The 19,350-nt window shown below is 55.8% G+C and overlaps 3 protein-coding genes across 3 annotated transcripts; 1 reads left to right on the forward strand and 2 right to left on the reverse strand.

Moving 5' to 3' along the window:
- The first annotated feature begins 626 nt into the window (after positions 1 to 626).
- GP1BA (glycoprotein Ib platelet subunit alpha) lies at positions 627 to 4,462 on the forward strand. Its single transcript, XM_033003094.2, has 2 exons — positions 627 to 890; positions 1,802 to 4,462. Exon 2 carries the CDS (start codon positions 1,866 to 1,868, stop codon positions 4,086 to 4,088), a length of 2,223 nt encoding a protein of 740 aa, XP_032858985.2. The 5' UTR covers positions 627 to 890; positions 1,802 to 1,865; the 3' UTR covers positions 4,089 to 4,462.
- A 2,737-nt stretch (positions 4,463 to 7,199) lies between these two features.
- Positions 7,200 to 10,915, reverse strand: KLHL33 (kelch like family member 33). Its single transcript, XM_033003070.2, has 4 exons — positions 10,375 to 10,915; positions 9,189 to 10,122; positions 8,657 to 8,827; positions 7,200 to 8,081 (listed from the first exon to the last, which is right to left on the reverse strand). Exons 1-4 carry the CDS (start codon positions 10,886 to 10,888, stop codon positions 7,505 to 7,507), a joined length of 2,196 nt encoding a protein of 731 aa, XP_032858961.2. The 5' UTR covers positions 10,889 to 10,915; the 3' UTR covers positions 7,200 to 7,504.
- A 2,545-nt stretch (positions 10,916 to 13,460) lies between these two features.
- Positions 13,461 to 17,201, reverse strand: NDUFA11 (NADH:ubiquinone oxidoreductase subunit A11). Its single transcript, XM_042795054.1, has 4 exons — positions 17,077 to 17,201; positions 16,897 to 16,989; positions 14,525 to 14,647; positions 13,461 to 13,654 (listed from the first exon to the last, which is right to left on the reverse strand). Exons 1-4 carry the CDS (start codon positions 17,156 to 17,158, stop codon positions 13,542 to 13,544), a joined length of 411 nt encoding a protein of 136 aa, XP_042650988.1. The 5' UTR covers positions 17,159 to 17,201; the 3' UTR covers positions 13,461 to 13,541.
- Positions 17,202 to 19,350: the final 2,149 nt, after the last annotated feature.

A 19,350-nucleotide genomic window follows, 5' to 3' on the forward strand; every position in this document is an offset into this window, starting at 1 on the left:
GAAACCACATTCAGACTTAATCCCTGGGATCCTATGAGAAGGCCAGGGTTACATTTGCTCTCTCCCTTCCTATCCCATGCTTTCTGTTGGAAATTGCTGATGCAGAGCCAAAAAACAGCCCCCCAGGTTCTGCCTCTGCTGCTGCCTCCAGCTGAACTAAAATGCCCCTGCAGTGAATGGGCTGGGGGTGAAAGAGAGGTTGGGAGAGGACATGGGAGAGACAACTGATCCCAATGGACCAGAGGGACATTCCATACCATGTGGCATCATGCTAAGCAATGAAATTGGGGCAGGGCAGGGCGGGGTGGGGGAAGTTTTTCTATGGTACCATTGCTCAAGGACTGGCTGAGCATCAAGCTGCTGGTGGGAGCTGACGAGTGAACACTTCTGCATCACTTTTTTTTTTCTCTCTCTCCTTCACTCATTAAACTATCTTTAATGCATAAAGGTTTTGTTTTTTTTTTTTTTTTTTTTGCTTTTCCAGTTCTCTCATCCCTCTATAGAGGCAGTGGGTGAGTGGCTGGTGGATGCTTAGCTGCTGGCTGGAGTTGACCCACCACAATTCATAGAATAGAAAACCACTATCTCCCCTCTTCTGTAGTATCTCCCCTTGCAGCTTTTGGGTGACCGTCCAGCTCTGCAGTCCAAGATGCTCTGCAGTGACCTATGGTCCAGGGAAGTGGAGACAACTTGGCTGCAGGAACAGACAGCAGGAAGAATTGCAAAACCGAGCTCCTTCCTCTGCCTCTAATCTCCTTGCCTGGTCTGTGCTGCAGCTTCTCCTACAAATGTTAAAGCTGCCTCCCAGGTCTCCAGAAGAGCCATTCCCATCTTTACTGGCAAGCCCGAAAGAAAGGATCCCTCATCTACACGACAAACAACTGGCTAAGGTAATGTGCAGAAACTGTTTCTCGCTGGCATGCCAACTAGGCTGCAGTCCCTAGGTTGAGATGCCTCAAAAATCAAAGCCCAGAGCATTCTGAGAAGGGGCTGCCTTGAAGCAGAGGAAGGGGCAGCCATTTGTGCAAGGGATCCTTTTCCCAGGATGTAAAAAGATGTGGCCTGGGGGGCAGAGGGGCATGCAAGGGCTCCTCCTGGGTGCAACCCCCAGCTCCTTTACTGTGCAGAAGCAAGAAATTATGGAGCCGTCCTCTGGTTGAGACTTTTCCAAGGAGACAGCAATGTGACAGCACAGTTAAAGCGGGGGCTGTGCTGAAGGACAGGAGATGGGTTTAGCTGGTCAGGAAGCCACGGCTCCCTTCCCACAGCTGTGTGTGCTGATAGAGGGCCTGGGCAGCCCTGCCACTCGCGCTGCTGCCGGAGCAGCACCCAGCCCTTGGGCAGGCGGGAGGCAAGGTGGCAGGAGAGCAAAGGCTGAAGGGCCCGCAGGTGAGTCCCAGGGAAGCAGTGTCCACCAGGGGCTGGGCACCCAGGGCAGCCATGTCTGTGCGTGGGAAATTCTTTCCACGCGATTCGTGCTTCTGTCTCGTGAACCCAAGGGCGCTGGGTAAGAGCGTAGTCAGAGATCTTCTTCCAGAACATGGCTTGGCTGGGCTGGGCGTGGGTATGCAGATGTCAACACACTGCTTTTGCAGTGGTGAGGGTGGCAGTGCCACCCCAGGGGAGGAGGCACTGCCGTGGGGAGGCACGGGAATCAGGTTCTCCTCCCACAGGAGGACAAGGTGAGCAAAAGGGCAGAGATGGTGTCTCCTTGCTGAGCCTGCCACCCTCCACAGACGAGATGATGGGGTGGGTGCTGGAAATAGGTGTGGGACTCACCCCTCCCTTCCATCCTCCCTAGGAGGAGCTGTGGTGCTCAGAGGGCGCCCAGAGGACCTGGCAGGGGGGTGCCAGCTCTGCTGCAAATGGTGCTTGCATGTGAAGAAAGGCGGCAGGTAGGGGTGTGCCTGCCGGTGGCCATACCTCTTGGCTCTCCCCTCCACACCATGCGGGTCCCTGCCCTGCTCCTGCTCATCATCCCGGCCCTGCTGCCCTCAGCCGGCACTACCGACCCAGGCCAGACCTGCCCGTCCGAGATGAACAAGGTCAAGGACCTTCTGGAGGTGAACTGCACGGGGCAGGCGCTCAGCGCGGTGCCCCCGGGCCTGCCTGTGGGCACGGGCATCCTGCTGCTCAATGCCAACCGCCTGGCATCCCTCTCCACTGCCACCCTCCTGCCCCTCGCCCAGCTGCAGGACCTCGACCTATCTGACAACGGGCTGGTGGCTCTGCACACCGGGACCCCGCTGCCGTCCTTGAAGGAGCTGATCCTCTCCCACAACATGCTGGGGGCCCTGCCTGCCCTGCGGGGCCTGCCCTCGCTCACCCGCCTGGCTGTGGCCAACAACAGCCTGACAACACTGGCCCCGGGGGCTTTCCACGCCGTGCCGCAGCTGCGGGACCTGGACCTGCGTGGGAACCAGCTGCGGACGCTGCCCCAGGAGGCCTTTGCAGGGCTGAGAGCACTCGAGGACTTGGACCTCTCAGACAACTTCTTGGAGGAGCTCCCCAAGGAGCTGCTGCAGGATCTGCAAAAGCTGGCGACCCTCTGGCTCTCAGGGAACCGCCTGCGGACCCTGCCCACCGAATTCTTCCCTGAGGGGCACCTCTTCATGTATGTCTTCCTCACTGAGAACCCCTGGCACTGTGACTGCAACCTGCTCTACCTGAAGGCCTGGATCAGGCACAACGACGGCAGTGTCTACCAGCCGGAGAGGGGCCTGGAGAAGACAAAGGTGGAGGTCGCCCCTGAGAAGGTGCTGTGCCACAGCCCTGCCGAGCATCGGCTGACGCCCATCATCTACTTCAAGCCCAACTGCAGCAGTGTGGGGGATGAAGAGGAAGAGGATGAATACTATGATGGGGAAGAAACAATGGAGAAAGCTACCACGATCACCTTATTCCCCCCACGTCCATCTACCCCCACACCCCATGCTGTTACTTGGCCTCCCCTTGCTACCACAAGACCTCCCCTCACCGCCCCCCGTAGCTCCATCCTTGCCCCAAACACTTCACTTGCAACGCCTTCAAGCACCAGAGCTCCCAGCACCACCACTCCTGTGCCAGCCAGTCCCACCGTCACACCCACACAGGCCCCTGACACTGCTGCCATTCCCACTGCCGCTCCCACTAGCAAACCACACGGACCAGCCACCCTCATCTCTACCACCTCACTGCCAGCCGCTATGAGCACCAGACCTTCCAGCACCAGCAGCCGTCCCCAGACCACCCTCACTGCCAGCACTACTAACACCGATGCCGCTCTCACGGTGTCCACTGGCTCAGTTTCCACCACCTCCATGGCAGTGCCTTCTACTGCCACGCTAGAGGCCTCTTCCGTTGTCAGATCTTCATCTCCTGGGACATCGACCACACCAGTGGTCTCCACCGCCGTGCTTTCCACTCACGCCCCAACACTGCTGGCCCCTCTGGACACCACACGTGTCACCCAGCCTGCGCCTTCTCCTTCACCCGCACCTCTCCCCCTCTGCCCATGCTCCACCCCAGGACTGGCCATACCCGTGCTGCACTCGTGGGCAGGTGGGGAGGGTCCGCAGTGGGGGCAGTGGGTGCAGAGGCACTGCTGCCTATTGCACTGGGTGCTCTATGTGGCCTCCATGGTTCTGCTGGTCCTGACCGTGCTGGCTTTAGGGGGCTGGCTGGTGTGGATGTGTCTGGCGGGACGGCCCTCCTGGCACAAGTCCCTGCAGACCCAGGAGGTGCAGTACCCACTGCTGAGGTGCAGGGAGCCTACAGGAAGCCCTGCAGTGCATCTCAGCAGCTTCGAAAGCCCTCTCCGGCGCCCCACATTCTGTACCATCAAGGAAGTGGAGTTGTGCCCTGAGGTCATTTACTGCACCGTTAAAGATGTGGCAATACAACGCAGTCCTCCTGCAAGTTCCTCCTTCTGCACTACAAAGGAGGTGTGGGTCCACCACAGTCCTCCGAATGCTTCGTTCAAGTCTTTCTCCGGGAAGCTGACGGCCACAAACCTTGGCTCCCTCAGGACCTCTTCTGCTTACAGCCTGGACAGGGCTGTCAAGGCCATCGGTGATGTCAGAGTGAAATATGCTGGCAACACCTTGTAAATGCTTCTGTATGTTCAGAGAAAGAGATGGAGGGTCATGGCTCTGCTTCATGTACCCTTGTTTTACAAGGGAAACAGCTTCTTGCCCGGAGGGAAGCCACCCAGCTCCTTCCTCTAGTATTAATTTCACACCTCCTGAGGTTTCTAGATCTGAAGTAATTACTTGGGTACTTGGCAAGGGGGAGAAGATGGCTTAAACTGGCCAGTGATAGTTTGGGGCTGCCACTGCCTGGTTTCGGGATGAGTGTGGGAAAGCAGAGCTTACTCTCTATTTTGTATCCCAACCGCTTCTGTTCAAATGATGCACATAAAGATGCGCTATGCTTTCAACCCAATGACAGGTTAATCACAGAATAAATATTCTCTTTACCTGAATTTCAAATGGGGGCTAGTTTCATTTCACTGGACCTCTCACAGTCCTGGCAGGGTACAGTGAATGACAAAATTGTCTTTAGTACTTGGACTAGTGACGATAGGAAAAGTCCACTTATTCCTAGCTTCCTGACTTTTGCCCCAGATGTGTGATCCTTCCCGGTGGGATTGAATCACATGGGAAAATCATCCCGCTGCATGTCCCACTGTCACACAGTAAGTTCAGGAAATGATAGTGTCAGTGCCTCTGCATGACCCATTATGGGATGGCTGGAAATGGAGGAGGAGGGTGGGAGGCTTCAGCAGGTGATGGATGTGACTTGTAAGGAATCACATTAGGACAAAGTGTCCAGGGGCTGGCCAAACTTTGTGACCACCTGTGCGGAAGTCACCCAAACATTTTGGGAAGAGTGAGGAGGAGACAGAGGTTGTCATTGGTGGGGGTCAACCAGCAGGCCTCAATACTGGTGCACAAATGCATCAACTAGATCGTATGATCATTTCTACAGTTTCAAACACTGTTCCAGTTCTAACTGTCCCAAACGTATTGTCCAGCTACTGTGGGTCAGCAGATCTTCTGCCCGGTTAATTATCTGGTCCACAGAAGGGTAGGTATGCCTGTGCTTGGCCAGCTGGGGTGAGCATCCTTCTATGCAAGTGTGTCCGCTAGTCAAGCTCACGTGTGCTAGTGTGTCTGTGGGCGTACAAGCACTGCGTTTGCATGCAAGCATTTGTCTGTGTGCTGGTGCTGTTCTCTGACCACACCATACTCCCTCCCTCTTTCCTGAGACAACACTCAGTTGCTCCAGTGCCAGCACAATCGGCAGCAAGGTGCCCTAGTGCAGTGCACGGGGGCTGTTTGCTGAGCCGGGGGAACCTTGGGGGGAGCCAGGAGACCTGCCAGGAGCCTGCAGCTGGTGTGACAGCAGCTGATGGGACCTGGTCGGGCAGGGCCAGGAGAAATAGCGGCCAAGCTCCCTGCCACGTGTAACTGAAGCCCTTAGGGAGTGCCAGGAACCAGGGCGGGCAAACGGGGCACGTCGCAGCAGTTCACACGGAATGACGCACAGGAAGGATGCTGAAGCTCTGCCAGGTCAATCAGGGAGAAGTGGGATCCACCCGGCAGAAAGCCACGGACTCTCTAAGCTCTGCACCCTCCAGGACTGATGCGGCTGCCCAAGCAAAGCTGCAGTGGAAACACGCTGGGCCCCCGGTGCCAGGCTGCAGGGTGGGCCCTGCTCGTCACCAGGATGGGACGGCAGCAGTGAGCACTGCTGGGGTGGGTGCTCCCCGGGAGAGGAGCCCCTCCGCTTAGGGACAGAGGTCCGGGAGGAGGAGAGTAGGTTGAGGAGTATCAGGCAGTGCGAGAGAAAGAGAGACTACTGGAATCACACCCTGCCTTCCCCGGGACAGGCCCAGCCGGCGGACAGGACGCATGATATGGAAGACTCCCTGTCTTCTGGCTGGCTGGCTGAGCACAGTGACTTAAGGGGTAGGGACGACGGCAACAATTGCTGCCCAACAAACAGGCACGTCTTTGTGACTGCCTCGCCTTCCCGGGTGCTCTTGCATGATAGGTACAAGGTTCTCCAAGTGGACCTGAACAATAATGAGGATGATGGTTCATCTGGCTTGGAGGTGTTGCCAAGGTTAAGTCGGCCTATGTCCTGTGTCAAAAATGCTTCCATAAAGAAAAAAAAAAAACCAGACCACTGTCAAAGGAGACTCCCTTGTGAAGGGAACAGAAGGCCCAGTATGCAGACCAGACCTACATCTTGGGGAAGTCTGCTGCCTCCCTGGGGCCCGGGTTAAAGATGTGAAGAGAAGACTTCTTACACTGGTACGGCCCTCAGATTATTACCACAGCAGGTCCTGCTTGGCCAACCTGATCTCCTTCTATGACAAGGTGACTCGCTTAGTGGATGAGGGAAAGGCTGTGGATGTTGTTTACCTGGACTTTAGTAATGCTTTTGACACTGTTTCCCACAGCATTCTCCCGCAGAAACCGGCTGCTCGTTGTCTGGACAGGCATACTCTTTGCTGGGTAAAAACCAGGCTGAATGGTGGGGCCCGAAGAGTGGTGGTGAATGGAGTTAAATCCAGCTGGTGGCTGGTCACAAGTGGTGTTCCCCAGGGCTCAGTACTGGGGCCGGTTCTGTTTAATAGCTTTATCAGTGATCTGGACGAGGGGCTCAAGCACACCCACAGTAAGTTTGCAGCTGACACCAAGTTGGGTGGGAGTGTTGATCTGCTTGAGGGTTGAAGGACTCTAGAGATGGACCTGGGCGGGCTGGACCGATGGGCTGAGGCCATCTTTGGCCTCTCCTTGCAATCCGCCCCAGGATTCTCCCATCTCACCACAAACAAGCAGTCCAGGTCACTCCAGGAAGCCAAGACCTCCCAGAGGCACCTGGGAATTCCAAATTCCCCAGGACTCCCTGATGCCCCCTATTCACCCTGCCATCTACCTCCCAAACCCTAGCACCCCCAGGACTCTCCTGTTCTCTCAGGATCCCCCATGCATCCCAAGATGCCTCTCAGTCCTGAGACCCGAGCACACCCTTCCCCACGTCCAGTGACCACAGGCACCTAGAGCCCCAATGCCCTCCACCCACCTCCTGCTCCCCACCACCACCCATCCAGGACACTCAGGCCATTGGTCTCCTGCTCTCCTCCTGTTCCTTGCAACAAGCACTTGGACGTCTGGATTTCCCAACAGAAACAAGACGACCCAAATGGGTAGTTCAGGAGCCACTTTTATTCAGCCCAAGTGTGGAGGGAAATCTGTGGATCCCGAGCTCCCAGTAAAGGGCTCAGGGCAGGGGAGTGAGTATTCCTGGAGGCACAGCATTGCAGTGTGGGGAGTCTTTGTGTCCTACTAGGTCCGCACAGCCTAGGGCATGTACCCTGTGGGTGGAGGGGATGCTGGAAACCACAGGAGGAACCATTCTGAGGGAAGGATCTGGGAGTGATTTCGTCCCATAGAGGTGCCCACTGATGCTACCTGGGGATCCCAATGTAGGGTGCAGAGCTTTTAAGCCTCCCTTAAGTATTATTGGGGGTTTGGGGTGACCTTGAGGGGTCCTCAGAGCAGCTGGGGCCACGCAAGGCAGGGGGTACAGTGAGGACACAGGCTTGGAGGTCAGTATAGGCATGGGGCAAGGTGCCCCGGGTGATCCAGCGTCGGGTCCCTGGCTGGTAGGCGTGGATCAAGTGGGTGTCCTGGTAGGTCTCATGACTGTAGCCTCCCAGCACAAGCAGTTCCCCTCCCAGCACAGCTGCGCCCCCGACTACATGGGCATGAGGCAGGGGGCTGAGGAGGACCCAGATGTCCAGCTTGGGGCTGTAGACCTCAAAGGCCAGCTGGTCCCTGTAGCCAGTCTGCCCGTCTCGCTGGCACAGCCCCCCAGCCACATAGAGCTGCCCACCCGCCTCCTCCATGACGTGGCCAGCTCGCTGGCCATTCATGGGGGCCAGAAGAGCGGTAGGCGTACCCGGGACATAGCGCAGCAGGGACGCTTGGCACTGGCACGCCTCATCACACCCCCCTGACACGTAGAGGGCACCGTCCAGGGCACATGCTGCGTGTCCACACAGAGCCATCGGCAGGGGCTGGCACCTCCTGGGCAAGGAGAGAGGGACGGGGAGAAGGGCAGGTTAAGCAGGGCTGCCCATGGTGACTGCCTGCTCAGGAGTTCCCTGGTGAGCCATGGCTCCATGGACTGCTCAACGGGCAATGCTGGCCAACACTTAATGAGGCCCAGTGGGTAGCATCAGCTAACACATAATGGATGCCCAAGGAGCATTACTGTTCAACACTTTGTAGACCCCAAAAGACCATTGGTCGTAACCCACAGTGGACTCCTTCAATGGACAGTATTGGCCAACACGCAACAGAGCACCCAATGAACATAGCTGGAAGATGTTTAAATGATCGTCTCATTGGCAGATGGTCAACAGACCCTCAGTGAATACTATTGCCCAAAAACTCATTTACCACCCAATAAGCAACACTGGCCAACACCCAGTGAACCCCAAGAGCCATGGTTGCCCAATACCCAGTAGAACTCTCCCAAAGACCACTGTGGGCCCAGTCTCCATTGGAGGCTCAGTGATCCAAAGACCAATGGGCGCCACTGGCCAAAGCAAGGGGCTCCTAGGGCAGAGGGAAGCAGGTGTCTAGTGGAGTGGTCTCACCTCCAGGTGTCGTTGGCCAGGTCGTAGCACTCCACAGAGTCTGTGCAGTAGAGCTCCCCCGAGCTGCCGCCCAGGGCGTAGATGGAATCCCCAAGTGCCACGGCAGCAAAGTAGCTCCGTCCACAGGTCATGCTGGAGAGGCACTCCCAGGAATCATCCATAGGCTGGTACCTGTGTTTGAGGGGCAAAGGGGCAAGAGAACACCTGTCACCTACAATGCCATGAGGCGATATTGGCCGCATGGGCCCCTTGCATGGGAACATCCCCTCCCTCTGGGCAATACCGAACCTCGGCACGCCTCCAGACAGGAGCCTCCCTGCCCTAACCCCAAAATGCCTGTAACAACCTGCAGTGGGAGGGCATCTCCTAGTCCTACACCAAACCAACCCCAGCATGCCTTGGGCCACTTGAACAACTGCACTGCCACAGTGCCGCAGTGGTCCACGGGACAGCGCTAGCTCCACCAACACCTCCTCTGGTCCCACAGTGTCCTCGTGCTGCATGGCACCTCCAGGTCCTCTGTAGCTCTCACCTGTAGACACTGGCCAAGGTGTCACGGACCCCGTAGTAGCGCTTGCCACCCAGGACATAGAGGGTATTGCCCACAACAGCTACAGCATGGCGGAAGCGTGGACCATCAGGAAACTGTCCCAGTGCCCTCCATTCCACCTGCTTCACCAGCCCCACAGCACTGAGGTAGCGGTGGGCAAACCAGAGGTTTCCACTGGGCTTCCGGGCAGCCAGGTTGGCCGTCAGCGTGTCACCACCACAGACCACCAGCACCTCTTGCAAGGAACGCACCCGGCATGGCAGCTGGGCCACAGGGGCCAAGCTTGATACCATGAGCTCGCGGAGGACCTTTGGGTCAGCTACCCCTGCAGTCACTGACGGGACCTTCCTCAGCTCCCGGGTGGACATGAGGGTGAAGCGGACAGATGACAGGACTTCCTTCACTAGAGCCTCCTCGCCGTTTCCATTGGCCATAAGCCACCGCGATGCTGCCTCCAAGGCCTCCAGTTCATGGAGGACGTTGAGACCATCAGAGCGGAGGAGGCGGATAAGAAGATGCGCAGGAAGGTCCAGGAAGGCTGGTGTGGCCACCACACTGGGGAAGGTGGCCAAGATGTAGTCCTCTGCTACGCGGCCCACCTGCGCCAGATCGTAAGCCACGGCAAAGGCCAGCACGTCCAGTCCAGTCTCTGGGGTCAGACCACAGCTGAAAACATCCAGGCAGAGGGTGAGGAGTCCCCAGGCCTGGTAGCGCAGGGAGGTCTCAGCTGCCTCCAGGACCCTGGGCCACGGTCCTGTCACAGCCCCTGTGTAGGCGAAGGAGAGGAGGAGATGCAGCTCGGCTGGGGCCAGCCCCGTGGCCAGTGGGGTGGCAGGGTCGTGGGTGGCCTCCCGCATGGGGCAAGTGAAGAGGGCCCGGAAGAAGTCACAGGAGCAGCTCAAGGCCAGGCGCTGAACTAGGGGGAAGGAGGAAGAACAGTGGGGGGCAACGAGGGGCCCTTTGCAGCATGCAGCCCCCTGGGAACTCAGGTGTCCTGGCCCACCCCCACCAAACCACCAGCTCTCCTGACCGACCCTGCAGGAACCTCTAGCCCCTCAGCCCCACTTGGAGCCTCAGCCTCCAGTACCCCTGCCAGGGGCTCTGCTCTCCCAGCGTGTCCTGTCCCCCAGCCCCTCACCCCTGGCTCAGGGGACCCCCCCCAGCTCACCTGGGATGACCTCATCCCCTGCCCGGAGCCGGAGGTCACAGCCCAGGCCGCCGGCATGGAGCTGCTCCATGGCTCTCAGTGTCTCCCACTGCTCCTCCAGGGGCTCGGGACCTCCCTCACTCTCCAGCCTCAGGGCACAGATGGCCACCACCCGGGGGGCCCCCAGGGCCTGGGCAGCCTCTTCCACCTCCTCCTCCCAGCCGTGGGGCACAGTCCCCCCATAGGCGAAGGCAAGCACAGCCCGCCAGCCCCGCAGCGTGGCCCCGGGTGGCAGGGGGACATGGGGCAGGGGTCCCTGGTGCAGCTCTCCGGTCCTGCCCTCCAGAAAGTGGAGGAAGAAGGAGCTGACGGACGCCAGGACCACGGCATGGGCCACATCGCCCTCCGGGCCCACAGCCACGTCCACCAGCTGTGCGGCGGTGCGGAAGTGGTCGGCCATGGCCAAGAAGTGTTTGGCGTGAGCCTCGTCCCGCAGGCTCCACTGGGCTGGGGCCGGCTCCTCTGCAACCCACATCTTGCCTGTGGGAACACATGGAGCCGTGGGTCAGGGTGCTGTCCCCATAGCCAGAGCCTCTGGCCCGTGGCAGAAGCCCTGGCTGGGGACACGGGGTCCTGCTACTGGGACTGCCCCATAGTGGAAGCCACTGGATCCATCGCCAAAGCCTCTACCCCGTAGCTGAGCCCACCAGGCTCTGCTACCGCCCCATAACTGAATTTGATGCCCCTTGGCAAAACTGCAGCCCCATGTATGAGACCAATGGGCCATGCCGCTGCCCCATAGCTGATGTCCCTCATCTGCCCCACTGCTGAGCTCTCAGGATGAAGCTACTGACCCACAGCCAATGCTGCTGCCCCATAGCCCCATAGCCCAGTCCACTGTCACCGATCAAACCCTCTGCCCTATCCGTCCTACAGCAGAAGCCGCTAAGATTTTCCCAACCATTGCCCCGTCGATGAAACTACTGGTGCCCCTACAGCGGCGAACCCACTGGCTCCCAGCAGGGCTCCCCAGCAAAGCCGCCTGTCCCCACCCAGCCGGCGCTTGGCAGTGTCTGCCCTGTGCTGCCTGCCACGTCACGACGCGTCGCACCGCAAGCTGTGTGTGACGCTGCGTGCCCTGCTCCCTCTTGCACCACTCACTGCCGGGGTGTGCTGAGCCTCGCGTGGCACGCTGCGTCACACCACGGTGCGCTGCACGCTGCCGCCCTCTCCGCCCCCCTGTCCCATCCCGTCATCAGTGGCACCTCACGTGTTTCTTGCTGTGTTTGCACGGTGTCGCGTGTCCTGTCGGGTTGCGCGCTTTGCAGCTCAGTGTTGTGCTTGCTGTATGCCATGCCCTGCGCTGCCGTGTGGCATGCCACGCTGTACTGTGCCATGCACTCGTCCCCCCTTACCGCCTGCCGCAGCTCTGGGAAGCTTGTGTGACCCCCCAGGAACGTGCCCGGGTAATTATAGCCCGGACGGGACACGTGGCTGCAGCCAGGAGCTGGGAGAGGCCCATGTGGAGGGAGGTCCAAGGCCCCGGAGTCCTGGGACAGGACGATGGGGACACCCAGGTTCCCTGAGGACAGGCAGCCGGGTGGGTGGAAGCTGCCAGGAGTTTTTTCCCCTCAGGCAGCAGGAAGGTGCAGGCAGAGATCTAAACCCCACTACCCTGGGCCGGCCCTGTTGGGGGTCTTTGGCCCATCAGATCCTCCCTGAAAGCTGCTTGGCTCCAGAGCCCAGGGTGACGCAGGGCACCCTCAAAAGGCCTTGGCTGGGAGAGAAACAACCCCCTTCCTCCCCCAGCCCCGTGGGGGTGACACATCCACCATCTCTTGTGCTCCTCAACTGGAGCCCAACCCCGCCGACCCCCACACTGAAGAGCCAGGGGTCCCCTAGCCCCGGTGCCAGGGAGCACATGGGGACACCAGCCCCTTGGCCCAGCCCCAAGCACCCACAGGACCACCCCGGACCCCGCTGGACCCCTGCCTGTCCCCAGAGCGCGCATACTGGGGGGCAGCAGCCTGCCATGGCTGTGACTGTGTGTCCCCGTGTCACTCTGCCCCTTCTCTGCTGTCCCTGGGTCCCCCCAATCTTCTTGTCTCCTGTCCCCCTACCTCCTGTCCCTGCCCCTCACACCTCCCTGTGTTCCCCTACCCCACATCCCTGCTTCCCATACTGCCCCTATTCCATGTCTTGCATCCCCAACCCCAAACGACCTGTCCATGTACCCTCACATTCCTGTGTCTGGTTGAATTCTACGTCCCCAAAGATGATTTCACAGCCTCTCCAAGTCTGTTTTTCAGCATTTATCCACCCCGACTGTGCACTTCTCCTTCTATCTAGAATTTACCTTTCTGCAACTCGTGCTTGTTATTTCTCATCCTTTACCGTGCACCTGAGCCTGCCTTTTCCATGACCATTAAGTTGTGAAAAAATGGCATTCGATCAGCCCTCGACCTTTTCTCCAGCCTGAGTGATGCAGTTCTCACCTCTCTTCACGCATCCTGTGGCTCAACCCTCTACACCTCAGTGACTTTGCTGGACACGCTTCACTTTGCACATAGGAAATTCAACCAGACACAGCCCTGAGAAACTGGCTCCAACTCTGAGTAGGAAGATCTCCAGGGGTCCCTTTCAACCTCAGCTATTCCACAATTCCAACCCTGAAGTTGCGGGCTCTAGATATCCTTAAACGCTTATCGGAGAAAGCCCCCAGGCTTCCGAACACCTTGTTGTGGGCAATCTATACCTCATTCCTTCACCCCAATCTCCTCATCCTCAACCCAGCGTCAAGAGCCTCTTCAGAAGTTTTGACTCCAAACCCTTACTGATGGTCTCAGTGCACTACAATCCCACTTCTTGACAAAAAATCCTGCAGGGCCCACTTAAACCACAAGAACAAATCCTGAAAGACCAGACTGAAAATGGCAATTGTACCCCTCAAGCTTGTGTGTGTGGCACAGACATGGAGGTGAAGTGACTTGTGCATAGAAATCTCAGCAGCAGCAGGTGAAGCTTCCTCTCCAACAGTTCTACCTTCTTTGCATCTCGGCCCCAACACTGTGAACAGCTGGACAGCATCAAAGTTTTGTGACAACTGCTGATTTGACAGTATCTTTATTACACAACGTCTTATTACATACAGCATTCAAAAGACAGCTGACAGGGAGGAAAGGCTACATTTACAGCTTGGGAGGTCCCGTCAGCCTCCAGCCCTCATTGTTACCTATCTTCATGAGAGCAGCAGTAATTCCAAACCCCAAACATGCAGTGGTACCAGTCATGTAACTGTGAGCTGGAAAAAACACATCAAACCATAAAAGATCTATTAGGGCACAAGTACTATAGAGTAGATCTTGACAGACTCTGCAATTTTTCCACGAGCTAACAGTCCCTGGACCATGAGTAATGTTGTTTGCCAAGATAAATCAGAAAAGTTTGGTTTTTTTTTTTGGTTTTTGGTTTTTTTTTAATTAAGTTTTCTCATGCTTTTAGCTTGAAATTTGAAATACCAATTTTTATAATCCACTACCCCATCTCCTTACATGGGCAAACTTAAATTGCTTATTTCAGTGTCAAAAATAACAATCACTGCTTTGAACGCTCTTCTGCTCAGTAACTAGGAAAAGTAAAGGTAAATTCTATTTCACCACAATTACAACTTAAATCCCTCACATCTTTAACACTGAGTCTGAATGCCTACAGAAAACAGAGCTGTGTAAGTATCTGCAGGAGCTAATCTAGCCTGACAAGATGTCACAGGACCAAGAGCAGCAAGATACAGCACGTCCCTCAGAGTGCATGAAGAATTCACAAGGCGAATGTTAGACTGTATTTAACCTGTGAAATAAATCACATTTGTTGCCAAGAAAACATGGATTTCCACAATTATGTTTTTTGTACCCTGCAACTTGAAGTTATAACCGGTAGTACTGGGTCAGTTCCGTTTTCATTCTGAAATCACCTGGATGTTTTCTCTGTAGCAATAATTACTTTAGCAGACCTGTACAATCGAGCATCAATGAAACCGGCGTGAAAGAGAATTCAGATACTGAGATGAATCTTTACCAAATAAGCCTAACATTATTTTACATTTTTTCCCTAATAGAAAGGTTTTTAGAAAACAGAGAGGGCTCATTTCATTACAGGCATTATCCACATTTACCTCTTGCACCTAAGACAGCTCCTGTTGCACAGCCTCCTATGAAATAGTTCAAGGGATCCGCTGGTTCCTCTCGGATTTGGGCACTGAGGCAGGTAGTTACGCCAAACACAGCTCCTAGTGTAGCTGTAAACAAGAGGTAAAAAAACCAAAGCAAAACCCCTCAAGCAACTGAGAATTATATACAAAGCACATTTTTGAGAGGCACGGTGCTGTGCAACAGTTTCTCTGGGAGAGGAGAGGAAAATGAAGCACAACCTGCTTTCAACTGCCCAGGGGCATCGTATCCTGGCCACTACGGTGAGACCCAGCATCGCACAGGTCCCATCTAGTTCCTTCTGGTACCCCCTCTGGTCCCACTGCGCAGCCAGCTCTGTGCCAGGCAGGTCCTGGGCAGGCAGGTCCACCCCAGCTGCTGGCTGGACCCCCGGGAGCCCTGCTGTGCGCCAGCACACCAGGCAGGTGTGTTCAAGTGGCCACTGATAAACGGCACCACACCCAGCGCGGTTACTAGCTCAGACTTAGCAAGAGCCCGTCTAGATGAGGCAACGGGGCAGCCCCCAAACAGCCAGGGGGGAAGAGAAGAGAGAAGTAGGCTTCTCTGTAGCATGTTCCCCCGGGGGCAGGAGACAGCAGAGCTGTTCGGGCTCTGTGCTGAAACTCAGCTCCCAAGTCCCAGTGAATCCAGCCTCACAGGGAATCGGGCACAAGAGGAACTCAGATGGCTCTGCTCTCCTTAAGGTCAGTTTGTCCCGGCACTTTACTCCTCTGCCTGCCAGGGGCTTGCCAGGACTTTTGGATAGTAGAAAAATGGATTGAATTTGTAAATTACTCTTTTTGTGAACCGATTTTGAAATTGAATTAACAATTTTGACTCGAACTGAGAAACTGCAAAGTAGCATTGTATTGTCCACTGAATTATATACCTCATCCCATCAGACCCTACGCCTACCTAACTGCAAACTTTGGGAAATAGCTGTGTCAAGCAAATACACAAAAAAGCTTTTTTTATTTGCAATACAGGTTCTAGATCGTGAAATGTGAAACTGGCTACCAGGCATCATCTGCAGATTTCAATTAATCTTTCTTGGGAACAACAAAAATGTCCAGGATAAAAATTTTCAATCTCTATGGTAAACTAGTAAACCACAAGCTCAAGTTACAAACCTCTGCAGTTTTTCAGCAGAAAAAGCAATTACGCTGATCCTAAAATCAACTGAAAAGCGCAAACCCACAAACCAAGGGCTGTATTTCAGTTTTCCATCTTTCTCTGCTTTGGATCAAGGAGTCTACAGGCAAAACACACAGCTGCAGACCAGGCAATCTGGCCCCTTAACAGTGGGACAGCGTCAGCCCTTCCTCAGCTGTGAGAATAGGTAAGAGGATTCAATATGCTGGTTTAGGACTGTGGGATGTACTGAAATCATAACTGGTTACATTATCGAGTCCATTATAATGACCTTTTGTGGCTCAACTCATTACAGGAGATTCCAGGTCCACTTTTAGAGTTGAGTAACTCAAAAATGGAGATCTGGATTGCTCACGAGCCAGCTTCCAGTTCAGGGCACTTGTGCATGGAGAGAAAGAGAGGTGACACAAACCACTAAATTAGACTGAAAACCAAGGTGAGTTTGGTGAGAAGAAAACTCGGCACTTGCCAAGGGGCTGGGGGAGCTTCAGCCTTGCAGATCTGCACCTGCATCTGGAATAGAACCCTCAGTTCCAGCTTATCTCTTCAGTGTCCACTTTCTCTTGCAAAACAAAGACAATTCAAGAAAACTACACGGTCTCTTCCTGGCTATACAGCACGATGGGAAAACCCTCCACATTTATTTTCCTTTGCCATCAGAAACACTGTGTTTGCTCTTCACCAAGCGTGATTCATTATGTGCAATGCCTAAATATATGAAGTAAAAGAAGTAAGTTTGCTTCAACTACACTTTTATCCACAAACTAGCTGTTTTGCGAATATTGAAAATATTACATTTTCCTCTAGACTGTAAAAAATGCACTACCTACACCCCACGTAAAGAACACATCTTTACAGAAAGAACGTGGGAAGCAGCGAGCGCCTCGGCTGCACCTTCAGCCCGCGCTGCCATGGCTGCTCTTCTGTCTCAAGTATTAATGCAGGAGTTTCTTCTGCCATCACCCCTATGATTGCCGGTGGCGCACCGTCCGGCAGAAGATACTATCCACGTGTGAGTGGCTCCTGCGTTGCTGCGATGTGACACACTACGTGCCGCGGTAGAGCCAGCACAGCAACCGCGAACGCCCCGTAAAGCCCCGCGCTTCCCCCCCGCCGCGTCAGCGCTCGGCTCTCGGCGACAGCGGCCGCCCCGCCGCGCGGGGGCGGCCCAGCCGCCGGGCCTTACCCATGGTGACGCTGTCCGCCGCCGCCATCTGCAGGGCGGCCAGGGCCGAGCCGGGCTGCAGCAGCACGATGCGGTACGCCGCCCCCACCAGCCCTGCAACACAGGACGGCGCCGTCAGCGCGGCCCGGCCCCGCCTCGCCCCCCCGCCGCCCCGGGCCCCCCGGGCCCCCCGGGCCTCACCCGCGGCGGCGCCGACACGCGTGGCGAGCCAGGTGCGGCGCGGGCACTGCTCGCCCTCGGGGCCGTCCCAGTAGCCCGCCATGGCAGCGCAGCGGCGCGGGCGCGAGCGCCGGCGAGATCTCGCGAGAGGACGGCGCCGCTCCGCCCGCCGCGCGCGGCGGCCCCTCAGGGCGGGGCCCGGGCCCCGAGTTCTGCGGTCCCGCCGAATCCGCGGGTCGCAAGGGCGGTTTCGGAGGGGGCAGCCCTGTGTAAACCTAAACAGCACGCTTGGGGTAGCTCTCGGGTTTTAGTTTGTCAGTGGTGGCTGGCGAGGTTTGGGTGGGTTTTTTTGTTTGTGTGTGTGTGTGTGAGAGCTGCAGTTACAGCTAAATAGTACTTGGATTATTCATGAATTTTCAAGGACTCTGATTCTCAGTTTATGTATACTGCTAGACTTGTACTTCCCGTTTTTCTTTCTGAAATAGATGCTTTGACGCCCTTAAGCCACACTGCAGCGTAGGCAGTAGGGTAGGCATTCATTTTCCACTTCCCGTTTTTCTAATAAAGACGGTCAGTGACTCACCGCCCTGCTTGCTCGGTGGAACGCCTTCAAGCCAAGCTCCTCCGGTTCCGTGTTCTCCACCACTGAACCAACTCCCAGCAGCCCAAGGGACGGGGTCCCTGGCTGAGCGGGCAGCTCAAGCTTTCTCTCACTGGCCTACTGCTCTTCCTCCTCCATGTGACAAGCACGGCCCATACTTCGCGCGCTCCCCCCACACCTCTCTTCTGGGAGAGGTTCCCCAAGCAGCCGGTGCCATCCCAAGGAACAGCCGCTTGTTGCCGGTGCTTCGCTAGCCCCGCAGCAGCACCGGTGAGGCCGCCTCAGCCTCAGCAGCGAGGGGGGAGCAGGGCACGGCGCTGCAGGGGTCTGGAACTCAGCCCTGGGCTGGGGCACAGGAGAGGGGGCTGCGGTGGCACCACGACGCGGGGTGGGGGGCACAGGCAAGCCCTCTTCCATCCCGAGCTGGCTCAAGGGCCGGGTTTAGGATGAGAGCGCACGGGAGCGTTAACGACGGGGGGAGGCTCAGCTCGGTCTCGTGCGGTGCCTTGTATCCAGCAGTAGGAGCGGGGCCACTGGTGCTGCCTCGTCCCTGCCCAGAAAAGGGGGCTGTTCTTACAAATGCAACAATCAAGTATTCACAAGCAGCTTATTAAAGGAAGCAGTTCAGAGGGCAGCTTTACTCTTCCTGCCCAGTCTTCCTAAGCACATCTAAGGGCTGTGTGACAGTTACAGCGAGCAGGTGTAGAAAACCCATGGCAGCATGGTGGCATGTGGTGCAAATGCTCTTTTCCCCATATAAACATACGGAAGCCACTAAGTCTTGCACAGGGTAAGACTCTACACCCTTCAGTAATGATTAGCATTCTGGGCTTTAGGCAGGTGCTAAAAGCTCCGAGTATTACAGGCAGTGGATTACATACCACTCCTTCCATGAACAAGTGAGGTAGGAGCGAGGTGATTCCTTACTTCTCCTTTGCAGCAGAGAAAGCGTGTAGCTGCCAGACACAGCACCTGGTTTTGTGCAGCTCCTGGCACACTGCTGCTATGCTGTATTTTTCAGAAGCCTGAGGACAGACTTCTGAATGCTGTAAGACACTTCCCAGGCAGTTGGTGCTCATTAGAGAACTATTACAGTAAGATATAACAGATAACTATGAACAGGGAAGTTCCACAGAAAGCAATCATCAATCTAGGTTCATAACCTTACTCTTAAAACACCTAACTTGACTCCAAATATTTTATGATGAACTGTAGACTATGGCTACAAACCAGGTGGCTAATACAGAGTATTAGTTCCCTTAACTCTTAAAGGGGGGGAACGACTTGCCATTGTACTACAAGCTGCAAATAACTTGGTTTCCTTCTACTTGTAACTTTTTTTAGAAATCGGGACAGAACCACCCACCAGCAAGTCACATTCAAAACATTTCCCCATCCTCCCCACTTTTGGAAGCTTTTTGTATGGCCTTACTCATTAGACCTCCTATCCAGATCTGAGCTCACAACCATGAACTCTCCAGAAGAGGAATTTTACCTTGTCTGCAAAATGGACTGCAATTAGTGAGATACTTTCAGGTGGTCAATACAAAAAGCATCTCCCATGTGTACAATCGGTAGAGCCCGAGGCTCGGCCTGGGCTGCTCAGGGAACTGCTACCAGCAGCAGTCCTCCAGCTGGGGTCTTGGCTGATACCGCCCAGTCTCGAACAGGAAGAGGACAGCAAAGACAACACT

The sequence above is a fragment of the Tyto alba genome, unplaced genomic scaffold, assembly GCF_018691265.1.
Source record: "Tyto alba isolate M040663 unplaced genomic scaffold, T.alba_DEE_v4.0 Super-Scaffold_20000042, whole genome shotgun sequence".
NCBI lineage: Eukaryota > Metazoa > Chordata > Aves > Strigiformes > Tytonidae > Tyto > Tyto alba.